General features: G+C 49.5%; 1 protein-coding gene across 4 annotated transcripts in view; it reads left to right on the plus strand.

Annotated features, from left to right (window-relative positions):
• KIF5A (kinesin family member 5A) overlaps nucleotides 1-21087 on the plus strand; it is a 30523-nt gene extending 9436 nt beyond the window's left edge. Inside the window, exons 2-30 of one of the 4 annotated variants that reach the window (XM_058308308.1) lie at nucleotides 2834-2921; nucleotides 3018-3091; nucleotides 3503-3607; nucleotides 3855-3903; nucleotides 4281-4336; nucleotides 4572-4659; nucleotides 4923-5047; nucleotides 5607-5711; nucleotides 5883-6031; nucleotides 6126-6274; nucleotides 6592-6767; nucleotides 8060-8128; nucleotides 8486-8692; nucleotides 9041-9187; nucleotides 10170-10358; nucleotides 10719-10836; nucleotides 11234-11298; nucleotides 11394-11503; nucleotides 11846-11947; nucleotides 12594-12654; nucleotides 12893-12964; nucleotides 13049-13153; nucleotides 13672-13692; nucleotides 15341-15557; nucleotides 15809-15962; nucleotides 16277-16359; nucleotides 17020-17047; nucleotides 17501-17614; nucleotides 18676-21087. In XM_058308308.1, the coding sequence (XP_058164291.1) occupies nucleotides 2834-2921; nucleotides 3018-3091; nucleotides 3503-3607; nucleotides 3855-3903; nucleotides 4281-4336; nucleotides 4572-4659; nucleotides 4923-5047; nucleotides 5607-5711; nucleotides 5883-6031; nucleotides 6126-6274; nucleotides 6592-6767; nucleotides 8060-8128; nucleotides 8486-8692; nucleotides 9041-9187; nucleotides 10170-10358; nucleotides 10719-10836; nucleotides 11234-11298; nucleotides 11394-11503; nucleotides 11846-11947; nucleotides 12594-12654; nucleotides 12893-12964; nucleotides 13049-13153; nucleotides 13672-13692; nucleotides 15341-15557; nucleotides 15809-15962; nucleotides 16277-16359; nucleotides 17020-17047; nucleotides 17501-17579 (2991 nt within the window). In that variant the 3' untranslated portion in view covers nucleotides 17580-17614; nucleotides 18676-21087. The remainder of the gene's footprint in view (nucleotides 1-2833; nucleotides 2922-3017; nucleotides 3092-3502; nucleotides 3608-3854; nucleotides 3904-4280; nucleotides 4337-4571; nucleotides 4660-4922; nucleotides 5048-5606; nucleotides 5712-5882; nucleotides 6032-6125; nucleotides 6275-6591; nucleotides 6768-8059; nucleotides 8129-8485; nucleotides 8693-9040; nucleotides 9188-10169; nucleotides 10359-10718; nucleotides 10837-11233; nucleotides 11299-11393; nucleotides 11504-11845; nucleotides 11948-12593; nucleotides 12655-12892; nucleotides 12965-13048; nucleotides 13154-13671; nucleotides 13693-15340; nucleotides 15558-15808; nucleotides 15963-16276; nucleotides 16360-17019; nucleotides 17048-17500; nucleotides 17615-18675) is intronic. The other 3 variants (XM_058308309.1, XM_058308310.2, XM_058308312.1) reach the window with 3 other exon arrangements.
• Nucleotides 21088-22458: the final 1371 nt, after the last annotated feature.

The following is a 22458-nucleotide window of genomic DNA, read 5'->3' on the forward strand; positions in this document are numbered from 1 at the left end:
TGATTACCGGGTTTCCAAATTCCTCCTTATGCCTATTTTTAAATTTAAAAGCAATATGTTATCATTTTAAAGCATTTAAATATCACAGGTAAAATGTAGAACGTAAGTTCCTGTCGTTCTGCTTTCCAGTGATAACTACACTACTATTAACTGTTTTGTGTAAAATCTTCCATATCTTTTTTTTTTAATGGACTCTTTTAGGTTTATAGAAAACTCTCAGAGAATAGAATTCCCAATATGCCCCCCATCCCCCAGCCGGAGTTTCCCATATTAACATCTTGCATTAGCATTAATGTGGTTCAGTTGTTACAACCGATGCTCCAATATTGATGTTATTATTAACATATCAGTAACTTCTCTAGTTAAATTAGGGTTCACTCTGTGTGTTTTACAGTTCTATGAGTTATGACAAATGTGTAATGTCATATAGCCACCATTCCAGATCTTTTTTAAAAAACTATTCTATCCATATGCGTTTTTAAAAAATGTAATCACTTTCTACACATTGTTTTTAGTTTTCACTTGAAAATTTATCTTGGACATGTCTATATATATATACCAACTTCACTTATTTTCATAGTGGTATTATATAGAGGAATCATAACAAACTTCTTTTTTTTTTTTGATGCAGAGTATGACAAACCTCCTCTTGATGGATGCTTGAATTGTTTCTATTTTTCTTTAATGCAAAAATTGCTACAGTGAACAACCTTCAACATATGTCTTTAAGAGTTTAAGCAAGTGTTTTGTAAGATAAATTCCTAGCACTGGAATTGCTGGTATGGAGTATATGGACATATAAATATTTAATAGACTCGTCCTCCAGAAACATTCTATCAGTTTACAGTACTCCCTTCATTGTAGTGGGTGCCTTTGCAACTTCTTTTCTTTTGTGGATTCTTGCTTCAAAGGCTTTCACCAAAAAGAGCCCAGACAAATATTTCAGATACTTTTTTCTATAAGACAGATTTTTTAAAAATTTTAAATATTTAAAAAATATTTGTTATTTTTCTTTTATGCAAAGATGTATAAAGAAGAAAACAAAATAATGTACTACTGTCTCACACTTTTGACGTTAAATATATATATATTGAATACTTGTACATGGTTTAAAAATGTGAGCAAAACTGGAAACAAAGTGAATAATGAAAGCCTCCTGAAAGTAACCATTGTTGATACTTACCTATAATTTCTTTGAAAAAAAATTCCTCATATATCAATGCAATATTGTAAATATATGGAGAACCGCATCTCCAGCTCAAGCCATGTTTCCTGACTTTCCTGAATTAGTTTAAACATGTCCCCCAAACTCTGGTGTCCATAGACCTAGAGGTTTACCTCCCAATTGTATAAAGATGGACTCTGTAGTAAAACAATTTGACAACAACTAAGTCGTAGTCCGTTTACATCAAATAGCAGGAAAACACAACTGAGAAATCTATTGCTTATAATAGAGAACATGATAGAGAACAGAACAATTTCATTTACTCTTACCTGAGACCTTCATTTTAATGCTGCATATATTTGATATATATAATATCAAGTATATTATTTGTTTAGCACCCTGAGTTGTAAATATTTCTTATCTTTAGCATTCTTATTAGCACAAAGGATTTATGACATACTAACTGGATTAAACAGTATATTTGTAGGGTCAACTGATTTGCGTCACAATTTACCTTTTTTTTTTCGCAGTCTGTTCTTTTTTATTACTGAGTAGTATTGCCCAGTTTCCACATTTTGCCAGCATTGGGTGCCTAGTAATCCCTCACTGTGGTCTTTATTTACTTATTTTTTGTCTTCATTCATTGCACACACTTTCCCTTTATTTAAAGTATTGCCTACTTAAAGGGAGACCCATATTTCAGATATATATTTCTTTCACAGAGAGCTCACATTAATGTTTCCTCAGAAAAGCTGCATGTATTTATATTGCATTTACAAGATAGGAAACAAACAATATACTCAGTGTATGTCCTTACCTTTGCATCTTTCGCTTATTACATATTAAAGATCTTTTTATTAGATCTGTGGGTCTACTGAAGGAGATATTTTTAAACTTTGAGGTAGCTTTTTAGTGTTCATAACTCGTTCTCGCTGTTCTCAGCCTGTGGCCCTGCTGTCTTTTCTCCTCTGGTTTCTCAGGGAGGGCGGGGGGTGGTCCAGTGCTCCATCACCACACCAAGACTGAGACCGCCCTCCTCACACCATCTCATTGGGTGACACTCCTCAATGACGTTCTCTCCACACCCATACAACTCTGGGTGTAAATACTAAACTTTGCTCGTCTCTCTTGAGTCTTGCTCATCCCCATCATTGTCTACACATATGGTGGAGGAATCCGGTGCCTTTCTCAGGGCTGTGGAAGGGTCTGCAGTATTTCTTTTTTTTAGATATATTTTATTTACTCCCCCCACCACCACCATTGTCTGCTCTCTTGTGTCCATTTGCTGTGTGTTCTGTGCCCACTTGCATTCTCGAAGGCACCAGGAATCTGCCTCTTTTTGTTGCATCATCTTGCTGCATCTGTGTGTGCAGTGCCACTCCTGGGTGGGCTGTGCTTTTTTCACACAGGGGCGACTCTTCTTGTGGGGTGCACTCCTTGCACATGGGACTCCCCTACATGGGGGACACCCCTGCATGACACAGCACTCCTTGCGCACGGCAGCACTGCGCGTGAGCCAGCTCACCACACAGGTCAGGAGGCCCTGGGTATTGAACCCTGTCCCTCCTATATGGTAGGTGGGTGCTCTATCAGTTGAGCCACTTCCCTGCAGTATTTCTCCTTCTTCACACTTTCCTGCTAATGTCTGCCGTATTTTATGTCCACCAGGGGAAGCCGTATGTCTTTGACCGTGTGTTCCCCCCAAATACAACTCAGGAGCAAGTTTATCATGCATGTGCCATGCAGATTGTCAAAGGTAATGAATGTGTTTTCCTTACTGTGTTTTTTTCAGGCTCCCTGGTCCCTACCCCACTCCATCCCACCAGTGCTCTTTCTCCCCCATCTCTTCCAGATGTCCTTGCTGGCTACAATGGCACCATTTTTGCTTACGGACAGACCTCCTCAGGGAAAACACATACCATGGAGGTAAGGACTCTGGCTCCTGTGTGGGACTCTGAATGAAAGGCCAGGGAATCTCAGAGGGGAATCAAGGCGCCTAGGAGTCAAGGACTCCTGGCCCGGAGGCAGATGGGCACAGAGGATGAACTGAGAGGCAGCATGTAGAGAGAGTTTAGTGGAATCCCTTCAGTCTGCCTCAGTTTACCCTTCTTTGTACATACTCCCATTTTCTTCTTTTGGTCTGGGAAAGCAGCAACAATGAAAGCCCAAATGCTGCTGGGTTATCTCCTTCTTCCACAAACAGGTAGACATGACAGAAACCTTCTAACTTATGCTGGTCTTCTCATCAACTATTACCTTTGTATTCACCTGCGTTCCTCTCAGTTGTCTCATTCTTCCTGAGCCCCAGCCTCAGTCTGGAACGTCCTTGCTTCACAGGGAAAGCTGCACGATCCCCAGCTGATGGGAATCATTCCTCGGATTGCCCGAGACATCTTCAACCACATCTACTCCATGGATGAGAACCTGGAGTTCCACATCAAGGTGGTCTGGGCGTGACGGCTGGGCCTCCTCAGATGGGAAATGGGCGGGGAGGATCTAGAATGAGACCCGGGCATCCCAATTCGACCCTCCCCCCTGGTTATTACCAGCTCTCCTCTGCCAGGATGTTCTTGTCTACCTTTTACTCCCAGCACCACCATCACTGAGCAGGTCACGTTAGCTTGGAATTCCTACCTCAGATTTAAGCTAGGCATTCTTCACTTCATGCTCCTTATTTCTCCCTAACTAGGTTTCTTACTTTGAGATTTACCTGGATAAAATTCGTGACCTTTTGGATGGTGAGTGGTGTCTGGCTCTAGTTGGGGGGAGGGGGGCGTGCACGTGAGGAGGGTGAGGAAAAGAAAGGTCACATTGCTTCTGGGCAGAAGATGCAGAGGGCACACGAGATGTTCACACCCATACCCGAGGCCCTTGGCTCCACCACCAAGAATTTCTGAAAACCGCAAGGGTCAGCCAATGTTCACGGGCCAGGCCTACATAGAATCAGGGGGAGAGAAGCCAGAGCCCTGGGGCTGGAGGAGGAGGAGGAAAGGAGCCTTCAGCCTGTGCAGGGAGCTCGGGCCACACAGGGGGGTCTTCCATCTGAGCGGCCTGCAGGGTGCAGGGGGGTGGGGGGAAGCGCCGGCCGGCCTCACACTGCATTGTCTTGATTCAGTGACCAAGACAAATCTGTCTGTGCATGAGGACAAGAACCGGGTGCCATTTGTCAAGGTGAGAGTGGGGTCAAGGGGCTTCCACGAGGGGTCCGTGTATTGAGGGTGGAGGTGAGGGCAGAGGGCAGGTCAGTGAGCCAGAGGCTGGAGGGCAGATCACCTGGACGGGTGAGACTGTGCCAGGGGGCTGCGGCTCGGGAAAGACACTGTCCTGAAGGGTCACTGGACCATTGTGCAGGCCATTTTATTTGCAGATCAAAGTTTATGGGTCACTGTCCATTCACCCCCTGCAGGGCTGTACTGAACGCTTTGTGTCCAGCCCGGAGGAGATTTTAGATGTGATTGACGAGGGGAAATCGAATCGTCATGTGGCTGTCACCAGTGAGTGTGGACCTAAGGAGCTCTTGGGCTTGGGGTCTGCCTCCACTCTGGGCCCTCTGGGGCCAAGGGACTTGAAAGTGAGCAAGGGAAGTCTGTCCTCCAGCAGGGCAGGGCCCCGTCCGTGTGGCCCTGCTGCCTGGGAGGGCTGGTCTTGGTGGGCACCCTCTCCCCCTGGGGTTGGGGAGGGGTGAGTGGAAGCTCGGGGCTCAGGGCGTCAGCTGCCCAGGGATGGGAAGGCGACGGTTTCTCCCTTGCTCCTGCAGACATGAATGAACACAGCTCTCGAAGCCACAGCATCTTCCTCATCAACATCAAGCAGGAGAACATGGAAACTGAGCAGAAGCTCAGTGGGAAGCTGTATTTAGTGGACCTGGCAGGGAGCGAGAAGGTTGGGGTGGTCTCTTAGGGGTGTGGGGGGTGGGTTAGGGAAGGATGTGGTCTCTATTTTAATGAAACACATTTTAAAATGTGAGCTATAATTCACAGATCATGAATTAACCCACCGTTTTTTAAAGTGTATAGTTCAGTGGTTTTTATCGTACGGTCACAAGGTTGTGTTAACCGTCACCACTATCTAATTGCAAAACATTTTTAGCACCCCCAAAAGAAACCCCATACCTGTTTGCAGTTGCTCCCTATAACCTGTCTCCCCACCACCACCACCCAGCCCCTGGCAACCGCTAATCTACTTTCTGTCTCTATGGATTTGCCTATTCCGGGCATTTCGTATAAATGGAATCATACACTATGTGACAGGGGTGGCCTTTTGTAAGAGGGTTTAGGAGAACACGGGAAGGGCCGTCCTGATCCTGAGCAAGCCTCTCTTCTGTGCTGTCCCCTCCCCTCTCCTTGGGCCGACCGAGACCCCTAAGTGGAGAAGAGGTGGCGCGGGCCACCCCCTTGGCGGCAGCTGCCCATGACACATTCCTCCTCTAATGCCCGGGTAGGTCAGCAAGACCGGGGCAGAGGGAGCCGTGCTGGACGAGGCGAAGAACATCAACAAGTCGCTGTCGGCCCTGGGGAACGTCATCTCGGCGCTGGCTGAGGGCACTGTGAGTGTCCTTAGCTCCCCCTCCAACGCCCCCCCCCGCCCCCCACCTTCTCAGTGCCCCCAGCTAGTCGGGCCCCAGTCCGTGGGTTGGCGATCCCAGTTAGCACCGCCAGCCTCTCTGAGGCCCCTCTCAGATCTGTTCTTCTGGCTGACGGTCTCCCTCCTGCCACAGAAAAGCTACGTGCCGTATCGTGACAGCAAAATGACCCGGATTCTCCAGGACTCTCTGGGAGGAAACTGCCGGACGACCATGTTCATCTGCTGCTCACCGTCCAGTTACAATGATGCGGAGACCAAGTCCACCCTGATGTTTGGGCAGCGGTCAGTGGCAGGGTCCCCACGGTCCCCTGCCGTGCCCTCCTCGGTGTCGGCCAAGCCTCACGGAAGTCTCTTTCTTCCCCCTCTCTCCACCCAGGGCGAAGACCATTAAGAACACGGCCTCGGTGAACCTGGAGCTGACTGCAGAGCAGTGGAAGAAGAAATACGAGAAGGAGAAGGAGAAGACCAAGGCTCAGAAGGAAACGATCGCGAAGCTGGAGGCCGAGCTGAGCCGGTGGCGCAGCGGTGAGGGAGGGCCGCTGTGGGCACGAGGGGAGAAGGGGGCAGAGGGAGCCAGCGAGGGCCCTGCCCGGGGCGACGTGTGAGGTCAGGCCCCTCTCCAAGGAGGAGGGCTGTGTTTCTGGAGGGCCACGTTAGAGCGGTCATGAGGGGGGGCAGAGAGGGCCGCCAACACCCTCACAGCCCTTGAAAGGTTGAAGGGCCGCTTGGCAAGAGAGACGGAGGGCCTGCAGGTCTCGGCTTGGCCGAGAAGTGAGAAGGAAGAAGGCGCGAGTGCAGCCCTCTCTTCTCCCATCCCTCACCTTGTTCTGCCCCTTCGCCAGGAGAGAATGTGCCTGAGACTGAGCGCCTGGCCGGGGAGGACGCGGCCCTGGGAGCGGAGCTCTGCGAGGAGACACCCGTGAACGACAACTCATCCATCGTGGTGCGCATCGCCCCCGAGGAACGGCAGAAGTACGAGGAGGAGATCCGCCGCCTCTATAAGCAGCTTGACGACAAGGTGAGCGCGCCAGGGGGGCCCAGAGGCGAGCCCTGTGGGAATTCAGGAAGCAAACTTGCACTGCTTTTTTTTCTCTTCTGATGTTAAAAGTGATACATGCTCATTATTAGAAATGTAGAAAATAAATATAAATATAGAGAAGAAAATTGAGATCATTCATCATTCAACTGTTCAGAGATAACACTTGACATTTTGCTTTTCTCTATGCATATACCATGCAATTGAGATATACCATTTATACAATTTGCATCCTTATTTTTTCTTTTTTCCTTTTTTAAAAGATTTATTTTATTTATTTCTCTCCCCTTCCCCCCTGGTGTCTGCTGTCTTATGTCCATTTGCTACGTGTTATTCTGTGTCCGCTTGCACCCTCGGCGGTACCGGGAAACTATCCCTCTTTTTTTTTTTAAGATTTATTTTTTATTTATTTCCCCCCTCCCCATTGTCTGCTCTCTGTGTCCATTCGCTGTGTATTCTTCTGTGTCCACTTGCATTCTTGTCAGTGGCACCAGGAATCTGTTTCTCTTTTTGTTGCATCATCTTGCTGTATCAGCTCTCCATGTGTGCGGTGCCACTCCTGGGCGGGCTGCACTTTTTTTCATGCAGGACATCTCTCCTTGCAGAGTGCACTCCTTGCACGTGGGGCACCCCTACGCGGGGACACCCCGGCATGGCTCAGCACTCCTTGTGCATGGCAGCTCTGTGCATGGGCTAGCTCACTACATGGGTTAGGAGGCCCTGGGTATCGAACCCTGGACCCTCCCATGTCAGTTGAGCCACATCCACTTCCCCTTATTTTTTTCGTTTGGTGTGATTTAATGAGCAGTTTCCTACTTCAGTAACAATTCTTCATAAAAGTATTTTTAAATTGCTGCCTCATAGTCCATTTATCAAAACGTATTTAACCATTACCATTCACTTATTACAGGATTTTTGTTTTTATTTTTGTTTGCTATTATCAATAAATGAAATGAGCATCTTAGCATCTTGGATGATTTGATTAGAATGGAGGTTAGAGCTGGGTTAAAGGACATGAACACTTAAAGGCTCTTGGTGTATATTGTCAAGGTTGCTATAATCAAGTTGGTATAACTGAGGAAGAAAAGAATTTAAAGGTGGATGCAGAAGGTAGAAGAAAAAAAGCTGAGGAAAGACCTCTTTTTAGGCAATGGGGTTTCTAACTCAAAGTCTAAACTCTCTGGATTTTTTTTACACTCCTGCCCATGTTCCGCCCACAATTCTGAACTGGCAACAGTTCTCTTCAGTCTGACTTTCCGCCTTGCCTCCAACAGGATGATGAGATCAACCAGCAGAGTCAACTCATAGAGAAGCTCAAGCAGCAAATGCTGGACCAGGAAGAGGTAATGAGGAGGAGTGCAAGGCCTGAGAGAAAAGGGGTTCATGTTCCTCATCCTGAAAGGGATGGATGAAGGGGCATTCTGCTTAAGGCTTAGACACCCCCAAAACATCACGAGTCTGGGAAGTTCATTAGGGCTTTTCTTATAGCACAGATTTTAGTGTTAACAGTGCATCATCATTCTGGATCTAATTTCTTCTACTTTCCCTATTTCCCTGAAGCCTAAAGCCCATTTCCCCTTGATTCTTACTTTGGGACTTGCCTCTCCCCTAGAGCAATAGCTGGGTGGGGGTTTCAGCTTCCCCAGACCAAGGGGCCATGAAACTGGCCAAGAGAGCACCAGCATCACTTTCCCTCAAAGCTGCTGGTGTCCACTCGAGGAGATAATGAGAAGGTCCAGCGGGAGTTGAGCCACCTGCAATCAGAGAATGATGCCGCTAAGGACGAGGTGAAGGAAGTACTGCAGGCACTGGAGGAGCTGGCGGTCAACTATGACCAGAAGTCCCAGGAAGTGGAGGAAAAGAGCCAGCAGAACCAGCTGCTGGTGGACGAGCTGTCCCAGAAGGTGGTGAGTGGCCTAGCAGTGGTCCAAGAGCTCCTCGACCTCAGAGCATTCTCCATATCCAGAGGGACCACTGCTTATCCAAAGGGACCACTGCTTCCTTACAGGAATGTATCGCATTGGCACCACTGTTCTGATGTCAGTGTGTTGTGAGAGCCTCTCTCACCCCGTCACTGTACTTTGCCCTCTGAGTTCCTCTTACTCCCAGACCCTCCTGCAGGGCCTGGACCCCTCTCACTGGCAGACACTACTCCATAGTAGCCCTTAGGTCATGGATGGAGGGAGAAGCTCTAGCTGGGCTGGAGAGGGGAGCTGGAAGAGGGCAGTGGAAATGACCCAAGGGGCTGTTCCCAGGCTACCATGCTGTCCCTGGAGTCTGAGTTGCAGCGGCTACAGGAAGTCAGTGGACACCAGCGGAAACGAATTGCAGAGGTGCTGAATGGGCTGATGAAGGACCTGAGTGAGTTCAGTGTCATCGTGGGCAACGGAGAGATTAAGCTGGTGAGTGGGTAGGAGGCAGTGGTCTTGTGCAAGATCATTCTTGTTCTGGGTACTGGTGGGAGATGCCAGGAAACAGTCCAGGCCCTGAGGTATACTAAGAAAGATGGGCCAAACAGATCGAGGAAACAGTCCTTCAAACTAGACACAGGAAAGCAAGTGGAGATTTGCACAGACTCAACTGAAAATACACATTCTAAAGGGTGCTGAATTAAGAAGCAATGGAGATATGCTTGCAGTAGGATTTTAGAGATGGGAGCATAGTTAGAAATGATATATGCAAATATATGGAAGTGGGAATGACCCAGCTGGGTGATCATGCAGATCAGTTTGGCTACAAAAGAAAATCATACTGCTTTGTAAAAATGGAAAGGGGACTGTTGGAATTGGATCCTTACATGCAGAAAGAGAAATTTAGATGTTGTCTCAGTTTGCCTGAGCTGCTATCACAAATATCACAAATGGGTTTTGGCTTAAACAGCAGGAATTTATTAGTGCACAGTTTTAAGGCTAGAAGGAGTTCAAAATCTAGATCTTGGCAAGCCTTGCTTTCTTCAAGAAGACTGTAGCATTTGGTGCTATATTGGCCATGCTTGGGGTTCCTTGGCCTTCCTGTCACATGGTGATGTCCTGTCCTTTCCAGTTTCTGTGACTTCTAGGTTCTCTTTATAAGGCCTCCAGTAACCTGGATTTAAAGCCCAGTCTGGTTCAATTCGCCACCCTTAACTAAAGATAACATTTTCAAAAGATCCTGTTTTCAATGGGCTCACACCCACAAGGTCACGGATTAAGATGGACACGTGTTTGCTGCAGCACATAACCTACCACAAGTGTGAATTGCCAGGTTATAGGGTTGTTTAGAAAATACTTGTCCCATCTGAGTCCCCATGTGTATGTTCGTGTGTTGCATAGAAAGTGGAAGGGAATGAGTAAAAGACTTCTTTGGAGCAGAGAAGTGTCTCTCCCCTCCTTTGCCCACCCACAGCCAGTGGAGATCAGTGGGGCCATCGAAGAGGAGTTTACTGTGGCCCGACTCTATATCAGCAAAATCAAATCTGAAGTCAAGTCTGTGGTCAAGCGGTGCCGGCAGCTGGAGAACCTCCAGGTTGAATGCCATCGCAAGATGGAAGTGACGGGGCGGGAGCTCTCCTCCTGCCAGCTTCTCATCTCCCAGGTGCGTGCCTGAGGTCAGAGCCTTTGGCTGCTGTGGGAGAAAGAGGGCTACCTCTGTGGTTCCCGGATAAAAGTCCCAACAGGCATTTTGATGGCAAAATCCTATGGTTAACGGAAATCAAGGCCAGGAGAAGAGCTCGGGTGGTAGCGGGGAGGGCCAGATTGGAGAAAGGAAGGCTTGGGGGGTACTAGCCAAGAGGACCTAGAGGAGGGTCCTCACAGGTGTGGACCCCTACCTTCCATCCCCAGGGCTGGCAGAGGAGGGGTGGAGGACCTGGAGGGAGTTTACAGAGCTCCGCGCTGCCCGGAATTGTGTCCTTTGCTCCATCCATCGTCCTCCTCTCACCCCTTCCCCTTCCAGCACGAGGCCAAGATCCGCTCGCTTACAGAATACATGCAGAGTGTGGAGCTAAAGAAGCGGCACCTGGAAGAGTCCTATGACTCCCTGAGTGATGAGCTGGCCAAGCTCCAAGCCCAGGGTGAGGCCTTCTGAATCCCCCACCCACCCCATCCTTGAAACGGAGATCCTAGATGGGACAGTAAGGGAAGATAAGCGACAAACATCAAACAACAGCAACAACAAAAAACACCGCTGCTAGCTTGGTCACCCAAGCATTATGGGTGCCAGCTCACATACTATCTAGCCAAGTTGCATGTAGCTTATATAGAGTTTATATTACAGAGAATGCTGCCGCCCCGCCATTGGTTTCTGTCCCTGCCACATCAGATTGGATTGTCCTAACCCAGAAAAACATCCCTGTGGGTCCATTCTGCATGGATGTCCCCTGCCCTGCCCAGAGCTCTGATCACAGCATGGAGAAGTTCTTTCTGAAGGAGGTGTGTCTGGTATTATCTGGCTTTCCCTCTTTCCCTCAGAAACTGTGCACGAGGTAGCCCTGAAGGACAAGGAGCCGGACACACAGGATGCAGATGACGTGAAGGTGAGTGGGGAGGGTGTGGGGACGCTTGGGGCCTGGCCCTCACAGAGCAGGTGCCTGGGGGTCTGGCTCTGAGCTCGGGGTGGGGTTGCTTGCAGAAGGCCCTGGAGCTGCAGATGGAGAATCACCGCGAGGCCCATCACCGGCAGCTGGCCCGGCTCCGGGACGAGATCAACGAGAAGCAGAAGACCATCGATGAGCTCAGAGAGTAAGGGCTCCCTCCGCTGCCCACCCCCGTCCTCTCGCCTGGCTGGGCCCAGCGTCCGGTTCTTTAATGTCCCTGTCTTTCCCTCAACAACATGACTCTGCAGCCCACCTTCAGGAGACTAGTCCCTGTTCTTGAGGCCCTTACGATTTGATAGCTAAAGTTCCTCTCTCCCCCTTGGAAACACTGACCTGAGCCTGCCTCTCTTGCCCCCGGGAAGATGCACCTGTTCCAGCTGCCCTCGCTTGGCCATAATGAGGCAGCAGGTTTGAGGAGCCGATCTTCCCTCTCCCCCTCACTGACCTCTTGTTTTCCCTCTCCCCAATGCCTCTTCACCCTCTGTAGCCTGAACCAGAAGCTCCAGTTAGAGCTAGAGAAGCTTCAGGCTGACTACGAGAAGCTGAAGAACGAAGAGCACGAGAAGAGCGCCAAACTGCAGGAGCTGACGTGAGTGACTCACGCGCGGCCGCGCAGGCTCAGGGCTGCAGCTCAGCCCCACGTGCAGAGGCAGGACCGCATGTCGCTGTGACTGTGGTGACTCACGTGACGCGAGCACCTTGAGAGCACAGTTTGCTGGCGTGGGGGAAGGGGAAAAAGACTATCAGAAGTGACCGCTGTTGAGTGCTAGGTGACACAGAAAGGTGCATGTGATGTCTGTCAAGTGTAAAGAGCAGTTAACGAGACAGTCTGACTGATCCCCTAAAGATTTACACGTGGATATATACGCATACAAATAATAGTCTTGAAGGACGGACACTGAAACGCTCATGTGGCTTCACCTCCGGGTGGTAGAATCCTAGGCATTTAAAAAAGCAGGGGGAGTCGGCGTAGCTCATGGGCTGAGCACCAGCTTCCCACATGCCAGGTCCCAGGTTCACTCTCTGGCCCTGGTACCTCAAACAAACCAACAAAAACTCATTTTATGTCTCCCTTTTTCCTCTCATTTTTGCACAGTGAACGCAGGTAACTTGTATACTAAAGAATTAATAAAAAGACATGAAAGGAGTGGAGGAAGGGAGGGAGAGAAGGAGGACAGAAAGAATCCTGAGGGATTTTCCCACTTCTCTCTTTTTCCTCATTTTGGTTGCTGCAGATTTCTGTACGAGCGACACGAGCAGTCCAAGCAGGACCTCAAGGGTCTGGAGGAGACTGTTGTGAGTGGTTTCCCCCTGTGCCAAGTTAATGGGGTGGGAGAGTTTCATCGCCGCCCCCTGCTTTCTCCCTAACCCGTTCCTCCTGCGCCGCTGCACTCAGATTCATCAGTCCCGCTGCACGCCAGGTCACATCTTTTCCTCAAGGAGTGACTCAGCCGACTCTGTAGACAGAGTTGAGGCAGTCTTGGAGGGAGAAGGCTGACCTTGGCTGGCCCTCATTTTTCGTCGTTCTTTCCAGGCCCGTGAACTCCAGACCCTCCACAACCTTCGCAAGCTGTTCGTTCAAGACGTCACGACTCGAGTCAAGAAAGTGAGTGTCATCTTGGTGTCTGCCCAGCCCCCGCCTTCTCCCATCCCCCTGGGACAGTCACATCTTTCCCTCTCTCTGCATCAGAGTGCAGAAATGGAGCCCGAGGACAGTGGGGGGATTCACTCCCAAAAGCAGAAGATTTCCTTTCTTGAGAACAACCTGGAACAGCTTACAAAGGTTCACAAACAGGTGAGGGCTGGGGAAAGGGGTGAAGAGAATTCTTGAAGCTAGGTACCCAGGATGCCTGAAGCCTCAGGGGCCCCTTGGACTTAAGAAAATCTAGTGGCATGCTTTCCTTACTTGTCCCTTTTACTTTCCCTACTAACCCCTTATTTATACCGTATTTGGTTCCGGTTTTACCTTGTTTTTGTTCCACGCCTGTTTCCACCCTCAGAGCTCTCGACCTGCCTCTGCTAGAAATGAAGTCCCTCAGCCCCACCTTGGAGGGAGAGGCTGGCCCTGGCAGGGGTTTTAAGAGGACCAGGGCTGTGGCTACACAAGAGGGATCCTGGCCAGACTTTAGCCAGAGCTGGGAGGCAAACAGGCCAGAAGCAAGCGTAGTTGGATGTGCTCTCCTAGAGAGAAGTCCATCTGCCTGAGCCTGTGTCCTCCAGGTGGCCCTCCAGCCCCTGGTCGGGGCCCGCCAAACCTCCTGTGCATTAAGTTGCTGCCTCTCTGTCCCCCTCCTTGCTGCTGCGGTTCCTTAGGTGGATGACTGGGTTTCAAAGGTATGGGGTGGGGAGGTCAGGGGCAGTCCAAGGAGTCAGGTCAGGAAATGTTTGGTGCGTACAGAGCAGGAGCATTTTCCCTAGTGCCAAATATCTGAACCTCAAAAGACAGGCTCAGCAGTCTGTCCACTGGCTCTTTCCCCTGGTATTATAAAGCAAGCCCTAACCTGAACCTCATTCCCTTCCTCTCAAATCCACCTTAAAATTCCGTTTACATTCATGTTCTTGCTTCCCTACAGCTTAAACTTCTTTTCCTCCCAGCGCAACGGCCAGCATATGTAGTAAATACTCAGTACGTCTCCCTCCTCCTTCCCCCTTTTTATGGAAAACATACCAGCCCTGTGGCCCACTTAGAATCTGCAGTATTTATTTCTTTTATTTGGCCCCGCAGAGGGTGTCACTACCACCTTTTCCCCTTTGCTTATCATAAAGGCAAAAAGTTGAAAGACAGAGGTGATACACTTGTAATCAATTCTGTCACCTATTTTAGTTTCTGAGTATTCACTTTCCGTCCCCACCCAAATGCATATTGCTTTTAAGGGAATCTTTTCCCTCTGGAAAACCATGGGCTGTTTTCTTCTCCCTTGTTGGAGCTTCTGTCTCTGCTCTAAGTCCTAAAGGCCACAACTGTGCACCTACAGAAAGGAGGACTCCCAATTCCCTGCCTCAGTAGACACAAGTCTAGAAAGGGAGAGGAGAGAGAGATAGAAGCTTCTCAGTTAACAGTCTCAATGGCCAGGGCTATAGCCCTATTACAAATGAAAAGAAACTATTATCACAGCAAAACATTGTTATACTTTGTAAATTGTCCAAAATGAAAGCTGCATGGGAAATGTTTCTAGCTTCTGTTCCCATCCCCCAGCGTTCCCCACTCTGCTGATTTACCTGATAACTTCCAAGGCCCTGCTCCTTTTGCCATCTTGGGTGCCCGCACTCACTGTGGGGGGACCCTGGGCAAAGGTCAGAAAGTCTTTTCTGGCTGCAAAGTGGTTGCTACCACGCTCGAGCTTTATTTAGGTGGGGGAGGGAGACCCCAGAAATCCTTGAATGGGAAGGTAAACCAGTGCAGGGCTGTGAGACCTCAAACATTTTCTTTCCTTCCTATGGGGCGCTGTGTGTATGTGTGTGGAGGGGCGGGGGCTCCTGGTTTCCAGCTTCCGCTCGGGCTCTGCACTGCACCTACCCTGTACTCATTTCCTCGATGCCACACCCGCCCTCAAAACTGCTGTTGTGCATTCGCTGCCCCCCCGTGCATGCCACAAAGCCAGCTCTGGGTGAGGGGGTGCATCATGCCCTCAGTTGTCCTGGGCCGTGAGGTAAGCTGTGAGATAAGGGGGTGGCCCGAGGCTGGACGGAGACTGGGACAGGGCGCTGTCCTGGAGTTCTGGGCCACCCTGGAGATGGCAGGTTTTGCTGCCCAGAGGATGGTGTCACTTTTTAATGCCTGGCCACCCTTCACTGGGGGAAAAGGAAAGAAATGCACAAAAGAGCTCACCAGGGAGAGGGAGTGAGGGCTTGGGTGACACACCTCTGACTCTCGGTTTTTCTTGACCCTCTCTCCCCTCCCGCCCGCCCCCTCCCCCCCGGGGGGCTCCGTCCGGGGTCGCTGGCCTTTCCTGCGGCCCCTCCCCTGCTGCTCCCTCCACAGCTGGTACGTGACAATGCAGATCTGCGTTGTGAGCTTCCTAAACTGGAAAAACGACTTAGGGCTACAGCTGAGAGAGTTAAGGCCCTGGAGGGTGCACTGAAGGAGGCCAAGGAGGGCGCCATGAAGGACAAGCGCCGCTACCAGCAGGAGGTGGACCGCATCAAGGAGGCCGTGCGCTACAAGAGTGCCGGCAAGCGGGGCCATTCCGCCCAGATCGGTGAGTGAGGCCGGGCGGTAGGCAAGGCAGGGATAGCACCCGGGGCCAACTCTACACGTCCCTGAGTGCCGAGCAACTAGAAGATTGCTTCTTACCCCTACCCCCAGCCTCAGACCGCCACGCCTCAAAAAAGAAGGAAAAAATAAATGATCTTACACGTAACTCAGTTCAACCCTAGCTGGATGGCCTCGCGGGATAACTGTAGGGTAACAGACAGCCTCCTCACCGCCGTTTTCTCTTCTTGACCGCAGCTAAGCCTGTCCGGCCTGGCCACTACCCAGCATCTTCACCCACCAACCCCTATGGCACCCGGAGCCCCGAGTGCATCAGCTACACCAACAGCCTCTTCCAGAACTACCAGAATTTGTACCTGCAGGCTGCACCTAGCTCCACCTCAGACATGTAGTGAGTGACCATGGGCATAGCCCAAGGCTCTCGGGACCCTTTCAGGCATAGGTTTGGGTCGATTACTGGTGAGACGTTTCCTAAGTAGCTTCATTTCTAACCCTTTCTCGATTTCTTACGTGTGCTTCTGATGAGAAGATGGTTACCTGCCCTCCCAGCCTGGAGCCACGTTTGTGGACGTCCGATCTCTGGGGGTGGGGAGGGCTGTATGGCTCAAGCCCTGGGGGTGAGTGTGGGAGGGCCGTGGCTAGTGGTCTTCAGACGAGTGGAGGGTGGGTGCCAGAGGCTGCACCTCTCTCCTCCACTCCATCCAGCTTTGCGAACTCCTGTAGCAGCAGCGGGGCCATGTCTTCCGGTGGTCCCTTGGCGTCCTACCAGAAGGCCAACATGGACAATGGTGAGTGAATTAGATGGGTAACCCGGCCTTTGAGATCTCAGGGCAAGTCGAGAGGTACAGGGAAACAAAGGGGGAGCGGAAGCGGCTCAGGTGATTGGACACCTCCCTCCCATATGGGAGGTCCTGGGTTCAGTTCCCAGTGCCTCCTAAAAAGAAGACAGCAGACAGCGAGCACAAACAACGAGGGGGGGTGGAAATAAATAAATAAAAACAAATCTTAAAAAAAGGAAAAGGAAAGAAAAGAGAAAGAGGAGAGTGGGTATAGCTCTTGGCTTGAGTGCCTGCTTCCCACGTGCAAGGTCCCAGGTTCAATCTCCAGTACCAACTGAAAACAAACAAGTGAAGTGACCCCCTACGTCTCTCTCCAACACTGTCCATCCCTTCAGGGTCTCGGATCCTTTAGAAGTGGATTCTGCCAATATCTGTGCCTAACCCCACCCTTGCATTCCTGTCCCCTTCACCTCTTCTTTTCCTCAAAGAAAATAATGATACGTTGGGTAGTGGGAGACAGAGGGCAGCAATGCCAGATCATAGCTTGGACCAAAGTCTTTCCCTTTTCTCTAAGGAACTAGGATGAGAGAGGTTTGGGGAAGGCTCTTCCTAATGTCCATTCTCCTTTTCTTCTTCTCATCCTATGTTCTCAATGACGGATCTCTTCAGGAAATGCCACAGACATCAACGACAATAGGTATACCAGTCCGCCCTGGCTAGAAGAAATCATTAAATTTCCTTTGTGCCCTATTAGAGATTCCCTGGATCCTTTGGGGAAGGAGGAGGGAACAAGAGCCATTCTCCCCATCACTGTGTTGAGTCATTCCCCTGTCTCGGGGTAGAACACTGTCCCCACACCGTCCCCTCCTCAAGTTCCATCTGTGGCTTCTCCCTATCCCAGAAATGGGGTCTGGGGGTGGGGCGGGCACATGCCATGACCTGTGTCTCTCTCCTACCTTTTCAGACCTTGGGTAAATCAGCTAGTTATTAAAAATTCCCTGAATTCCTGTAAAACATGACTACTCCCTGCCATCGCTGGTTACCTCACAGGATCGCTGTTAGAGCAGGTGGCTGTGACAGGAATGCGCTCGTTTACCTGGAGTTGACATGCCGTGATTGTGATCCTGGTGGGTCTCTCCTTTCCCTCCAGGAGCGACCTGCCTTGCGGCTATGAAGCTGAGGACCAGGCCAAGCTTTTCCCTCTCCACCAGGAGACAGCAGCCAGCTAATCTCCCCCACCGGCTGCTGATACCTGCACTTTCAGGTAGCTTCAGGCTGCTTCCTCTACCAGCCTCGGGTTGCCTCCTTTCTCACCCTTCAGCCGCTTTGGTTCTCCCACTTTTTTTTAACATCTCAAAACTTTTAATATCCAGTTACCCCTCGACTCCTGCTTTCCCCTCCTAAGGCTTACATCTGTGCTGCGCCTTGTCATCTGGGCAGGCCTTGTCATCTGGGCACTGTCACTCCCTGCTGCCCGCCTCTCCCCTTCCCTTAGGCTATTGTAGTAATACGATACTACCTTTCTGCCACTAGGGGTCACTGCCACATGGCAAAACCGGTCACAGAGGGTGGCCGTTAGGAGACCTTGGGAGATCTCCACCTCCACTCTAAAATTTAAGTGTTGGACAGATAGGTCTTTTCTGAACTAAGAAAGCTCTGGTAAAGGAGCTGTTTGGTTTCCTCCCGGAGCTGCTTCCTGCCCTCCTCATATCTGTATGTGCCACTGTTAAGCTTTCGGAAATTCTCCACAACGCCCAACTTTTTGTCCCCCCGGCTGCAGTGTCGGCACTCCCTCCCATCCTGTTCGCTGGAGCCCCAGCTCCCAGCCCCTCCTTCTCCACCTCTGTCCCAGGCCCTCTCTTCTAGCGGCTCCGGCACCCTCCTGTTCCCGAGTGGCCCCAGGCTTCTCGCCAAGGTCGCTTTAGGGCCCAGAGCTGGGCGCCGGGATCCTGTTTTATTGTCCACTCTGGGTCCTCGGAGAACTAGAAATTAGAGAAAATGGCCAGTCTTTTAGCTAGGCTGCATCCCAGCTGAGCCCTCGCCAGGGGTCCCCCACGATGTAGGCCAGGCAGCGAGCAGAAAGGAGTGAGAAGCAAAGCAGAACGGAGTGAGGAGCAGAGCGAGAACAGGGAAGGAAGCCTAAGGGAGGGTCTGGGGGTGGAGGAGGGGGGATGGGGGCACCTGGGTGTTGGGGTTAAAGGAACAGGACTGAGAGCCAAAATTTACGCTAACGCCACCCTGCTCCTTTGGCGCCAGCAGCTCGGGCCCTTCCAGTGGGTGGGCTGTAAGGTGGTTCCTCACACCTTGTTTCTCTTTCTTTCCCAGTTTCTAAGAGGGACTGAGGCCTCTTCTCTCAGCATGCTGCAAACCCGTGGTCTCTGACACTAACTTCCTCCCCCACTCCTGTTGTTTCACTGTACTATGTTTGATGTCTTCTCTTATTCTCTTGCTCTGTATGAATCTTTGTACTCTGTATCTCTATATCAAAAGCTGCTGCTATGTCTCTCTCCTCTCTGTCCTACTCTCTAAGTATCTGATGTTGTATTTAGCAATTTCTAAGCATAGTCTACCCTCCTCATTTGGGGTAATAGGGAGGAGGGTAAAGGCTTCTTTCTCATGTATTCATCTCTCACACTGAGTGGTGTTGTCACGGAGATGATAAAAGGAAAAACGGGAGCTAGAGGGCTGTGACCCGACACACACACGTGCTTGCTTGTGTGCACACATGCACAGGCACACACGCACACAAAGCCTTAAGCAGAAGAATGTCTTTGCATCATAAGACACAGAAATAGACTCTTCCTCCCTCCTCTTTCCATAGGGGAGTGCAAAACGGGAGGGCTGCTAAATTACACGTATCATTTTCTCCATACACCCCTCACCCCAACCAGGGGCTTCCACGGTGTCCACCTATGCCCTACAATGCCTGCCTTTTGCCTTCCTCTTCCTGTTCTCCCCTGGACTGAGAACATGGATTGCTCAAGGGACCATGTCCCCTTCTCTTCAAATCTCCTTTTGATATCCTCTACCCCACAGCTCATGACCAGAATCCTGAATCAATTAAAAATATTTTGAAAATTTGAGGAGACAGACCCTCCCAACAGTCTGTCAAATGGCTCCTCATCTGTCCCTGGTGAAAGTTTAGTTGAGTGTAGTAAAAATGAGTCATTCTTTGGGTTTAGGGGACGAACAGTATTTTTTTTTCGTTATAGCGCCCTCAGGTTGAGGTGATGAGCGAGACTCCTTTCCCTGTCCCATATTGGGCTGCATGTTCCTCCCTTCTCCTTTTGGTTTGGGGCCCTCCAGTTCATTGGCAAAATATCTATCTTTTGATGCCTTCCTTTCAAGCTGGAGCCTGCCTTTTCCTCATCAGACATTTTAAATTTATTTTTTTCCCCAAGACTTCCTTCTGTGACGTCCCCATCTGGTATGAAGTGCACTTTAAGGAAAGGGGCAGGGCAGCTTTTCCAGAGGTAGAGAAGCCTGAGGGCCTGACCCCATGGGGCTCTCCCATTCCCCTCTCAGCCAGTATATCCCCTTGGATAGTCGAGAGGACTGGAGCCTTGGTTTCAGGCGGTCCTCTCCTTCCACATGGTGCTAAGGTCGTTTTCCAGTTAACTGCAGGGATGGAGGATGGAAGGCACTAGCCAGACCAAATCAAGAAAGAATCTGGTGCCCCGCTCTCCAGTCTTATCTAGGCTAGAAGACAAGCATCCCCCGGTACGAGGGCACCCTTACCTGGTTTCTTCTAAGATAGGAAAGAAAGCTTAGTGTGCGTGCAAGCTGGTAAGTGCAGGCTTTAGTGGTGTGTGACTCCTGTGAGGGACAAAGTCCCTGCTCCCTTTACCTGTTGGGCCTCTGTTAGCAATCAAGGAGAAATTCAGGAGAAAAAATATCAGAGGGGTGTGGAATAAATTCCAAGGCAGTGGTTTTCAAACATTTTAAAAAACAGATCTTACCTAGAACCCCGATATAAAAACTAACCACAAATGATGCAGACCTGGGCAGTTTGACAGAAAATGTTTCATTACTTGAGGAGCCATTGAAACAGTCCTAAGAGCCTTCCTGAGGCCCTAAGGGTGGAGTAGTTTGAAAACCACTGCTCTGAGGACAGGAGTTCAATCTGGCTCCACTTTACCAAACCTGCTGCTCCAAGCAGAGAGAGAAAGGGTGCGGGTAGACGAGCCACACTGTCTCCAGACCGGTAAGAAAAGAAGGAAGATACCTGTGCACCTGTGACCTGGGAATGAAGGGAACCCGGCTGCTACATAATTGAGTCGCTTGCTTAGGGGAGTATCAATACAGGGGCATATGATAATATTTGCCACCAGGGTACCAAAGAATCCAGTGGGTTTTATGTAATCTTGCCACCAAATGATTCTTTTGAAAAACACATATGGAAATGTGAAGGTGTGGAGCAGTGAGGAGGTGACACGGGGTGGGGGGGGCAACTTCCCTTTAACAAGATGTAAGGGAAATATAATTCACTTACATAATTAAGAAACAAGACACACACAAACCCTAGGCCAGGAACGTCATGCTGCATCCTCCTCCTCCTCCCCACCTCACTGTACCCCAGAGAGCCAGGGTCACCATGAGGGGTACCCGGCCTGCCCACTCACATCTGCCAAAATGTTGCATGCCAGCGTGGACAAACCAAACCGCACAAACCCCAGTGTGTATTTACTTGATGTACATAGATATCTTTAAAGTAAAATAAATTCAATGATGACTCCATGGTGGTGTAAATCTTCTTTATCCCTCCCCAATCTCACTCCCTTCCTTATAGATAATTACATTTGACTGTGTGGTACATATCTTTCAGGGTGTTTTTCTATATATTTACACACGGTTTTTTGTTTTTTGTTTTTCCCAGTTGACAAGATATCTTGGAGATCTTTTCATGTCTGTATACATAGACCCACCTCATTGGAAAAAAACAGAATTTTCCATGTATTTGTCCTACAATGTATTCTTCTATTGGTGGATATCTAAGTTGTTTCCAATTTTTAACCAAAAAAAAATGGACCCTGTTTTCTTTTTTTTTTTTTTTTTTTTACCTAGACCATCACCTCTGTCCTGGCATCAATTCCTTCTCTCTCAAGTGCACCTCTCCATCTTCCCTTGCCAATATGCAATTTTCTTGTCCCAGGATCATCTGTAACAGTCACCCCTCTAAGCCCCATTTTAGAGCATACTCCTATCTTTTCTTTAAATCTGAAGCTTCTGAGATGGGTGGAAAAAACTGCACAACTGAAAAAATTGGGCAACTGAAAATGAAATGCTTACAAACCCAGCTGGACCTTCAGGACTGCTCAACATTCCTTCTGTGTATCTCTGCTCACTTTCCTCACCTACCCTCCAGAGAGACTGGACTAAACACTTAACTCCTCAACATCCCTTCCCACCCTTCTGTCTCAGATAGCGAAAATCAAGGCGACTGAGCATGGCATTCATCTCCCCCTCCCACCTACACATTTACTTCTCTCTCTGCACATATCCTTTCCTTTCTTGCTTCTGACAAGGGATAGATCTCCCTCCTCTGAGCTGAGTCCCTTGTAGATCCTTCATTCTCAAAATACGTACATAGAGCCTCAATATATAAAGTAATCAAAAGTGACACAGGCTTGGGCAGTTTGCATCTTCTTTGTTAATTTCTTGTTACCTTATGTCTCAGTGGTTTCTCCCCATCTCCAAGTAAGGTCTCCCTCCCTTTAAAGCCCCTCCCTTCATCCCATGTTTATCTATCAGCCACTATCTTATCTTTTTCTTACAGCAAGTTTCCTGAAAAAGTTCCAATTCTCATCCCCACTCCATGTCCCATTCATTCCTCAGCCCACCTCGATCTGGCTTCGGTTCTGCTGAGATGGCTTTTCTAAAGGTCACTACTTACTAAATATAATGAGCTCTCTCCCTCCTTGTCTTTCTTCACCTCCTCCTGACATTTGACAGTGTTCTGTACTCCTTCCTCCTCGAAACTCCCTTGGCTTCTGTGACCCTGCCCTCTCAGCTCTCCTTTTACTCCCAGCTCACCACTTCTCAGTCTTTTTTCTCCACCACCCCCTTAAATGCTACTCTATCCCAGGGTTCAGCCCTTGGACCTTTCCT

Source organism: Dasypus novemcinctus, chromosome 12, assembly GCF_030445035.2.
Source record: "Dasypus novemcinctus isolate mDasNov1 chromosome 12, mDasNov1.1.hap2, whole genome shotgun sequence".
NCBI lineage: Eukaryota > Metazoa > Chordata > Mammalia > Cingulata > Dasypodidae > Dasypus > Dasypus novemcinctus.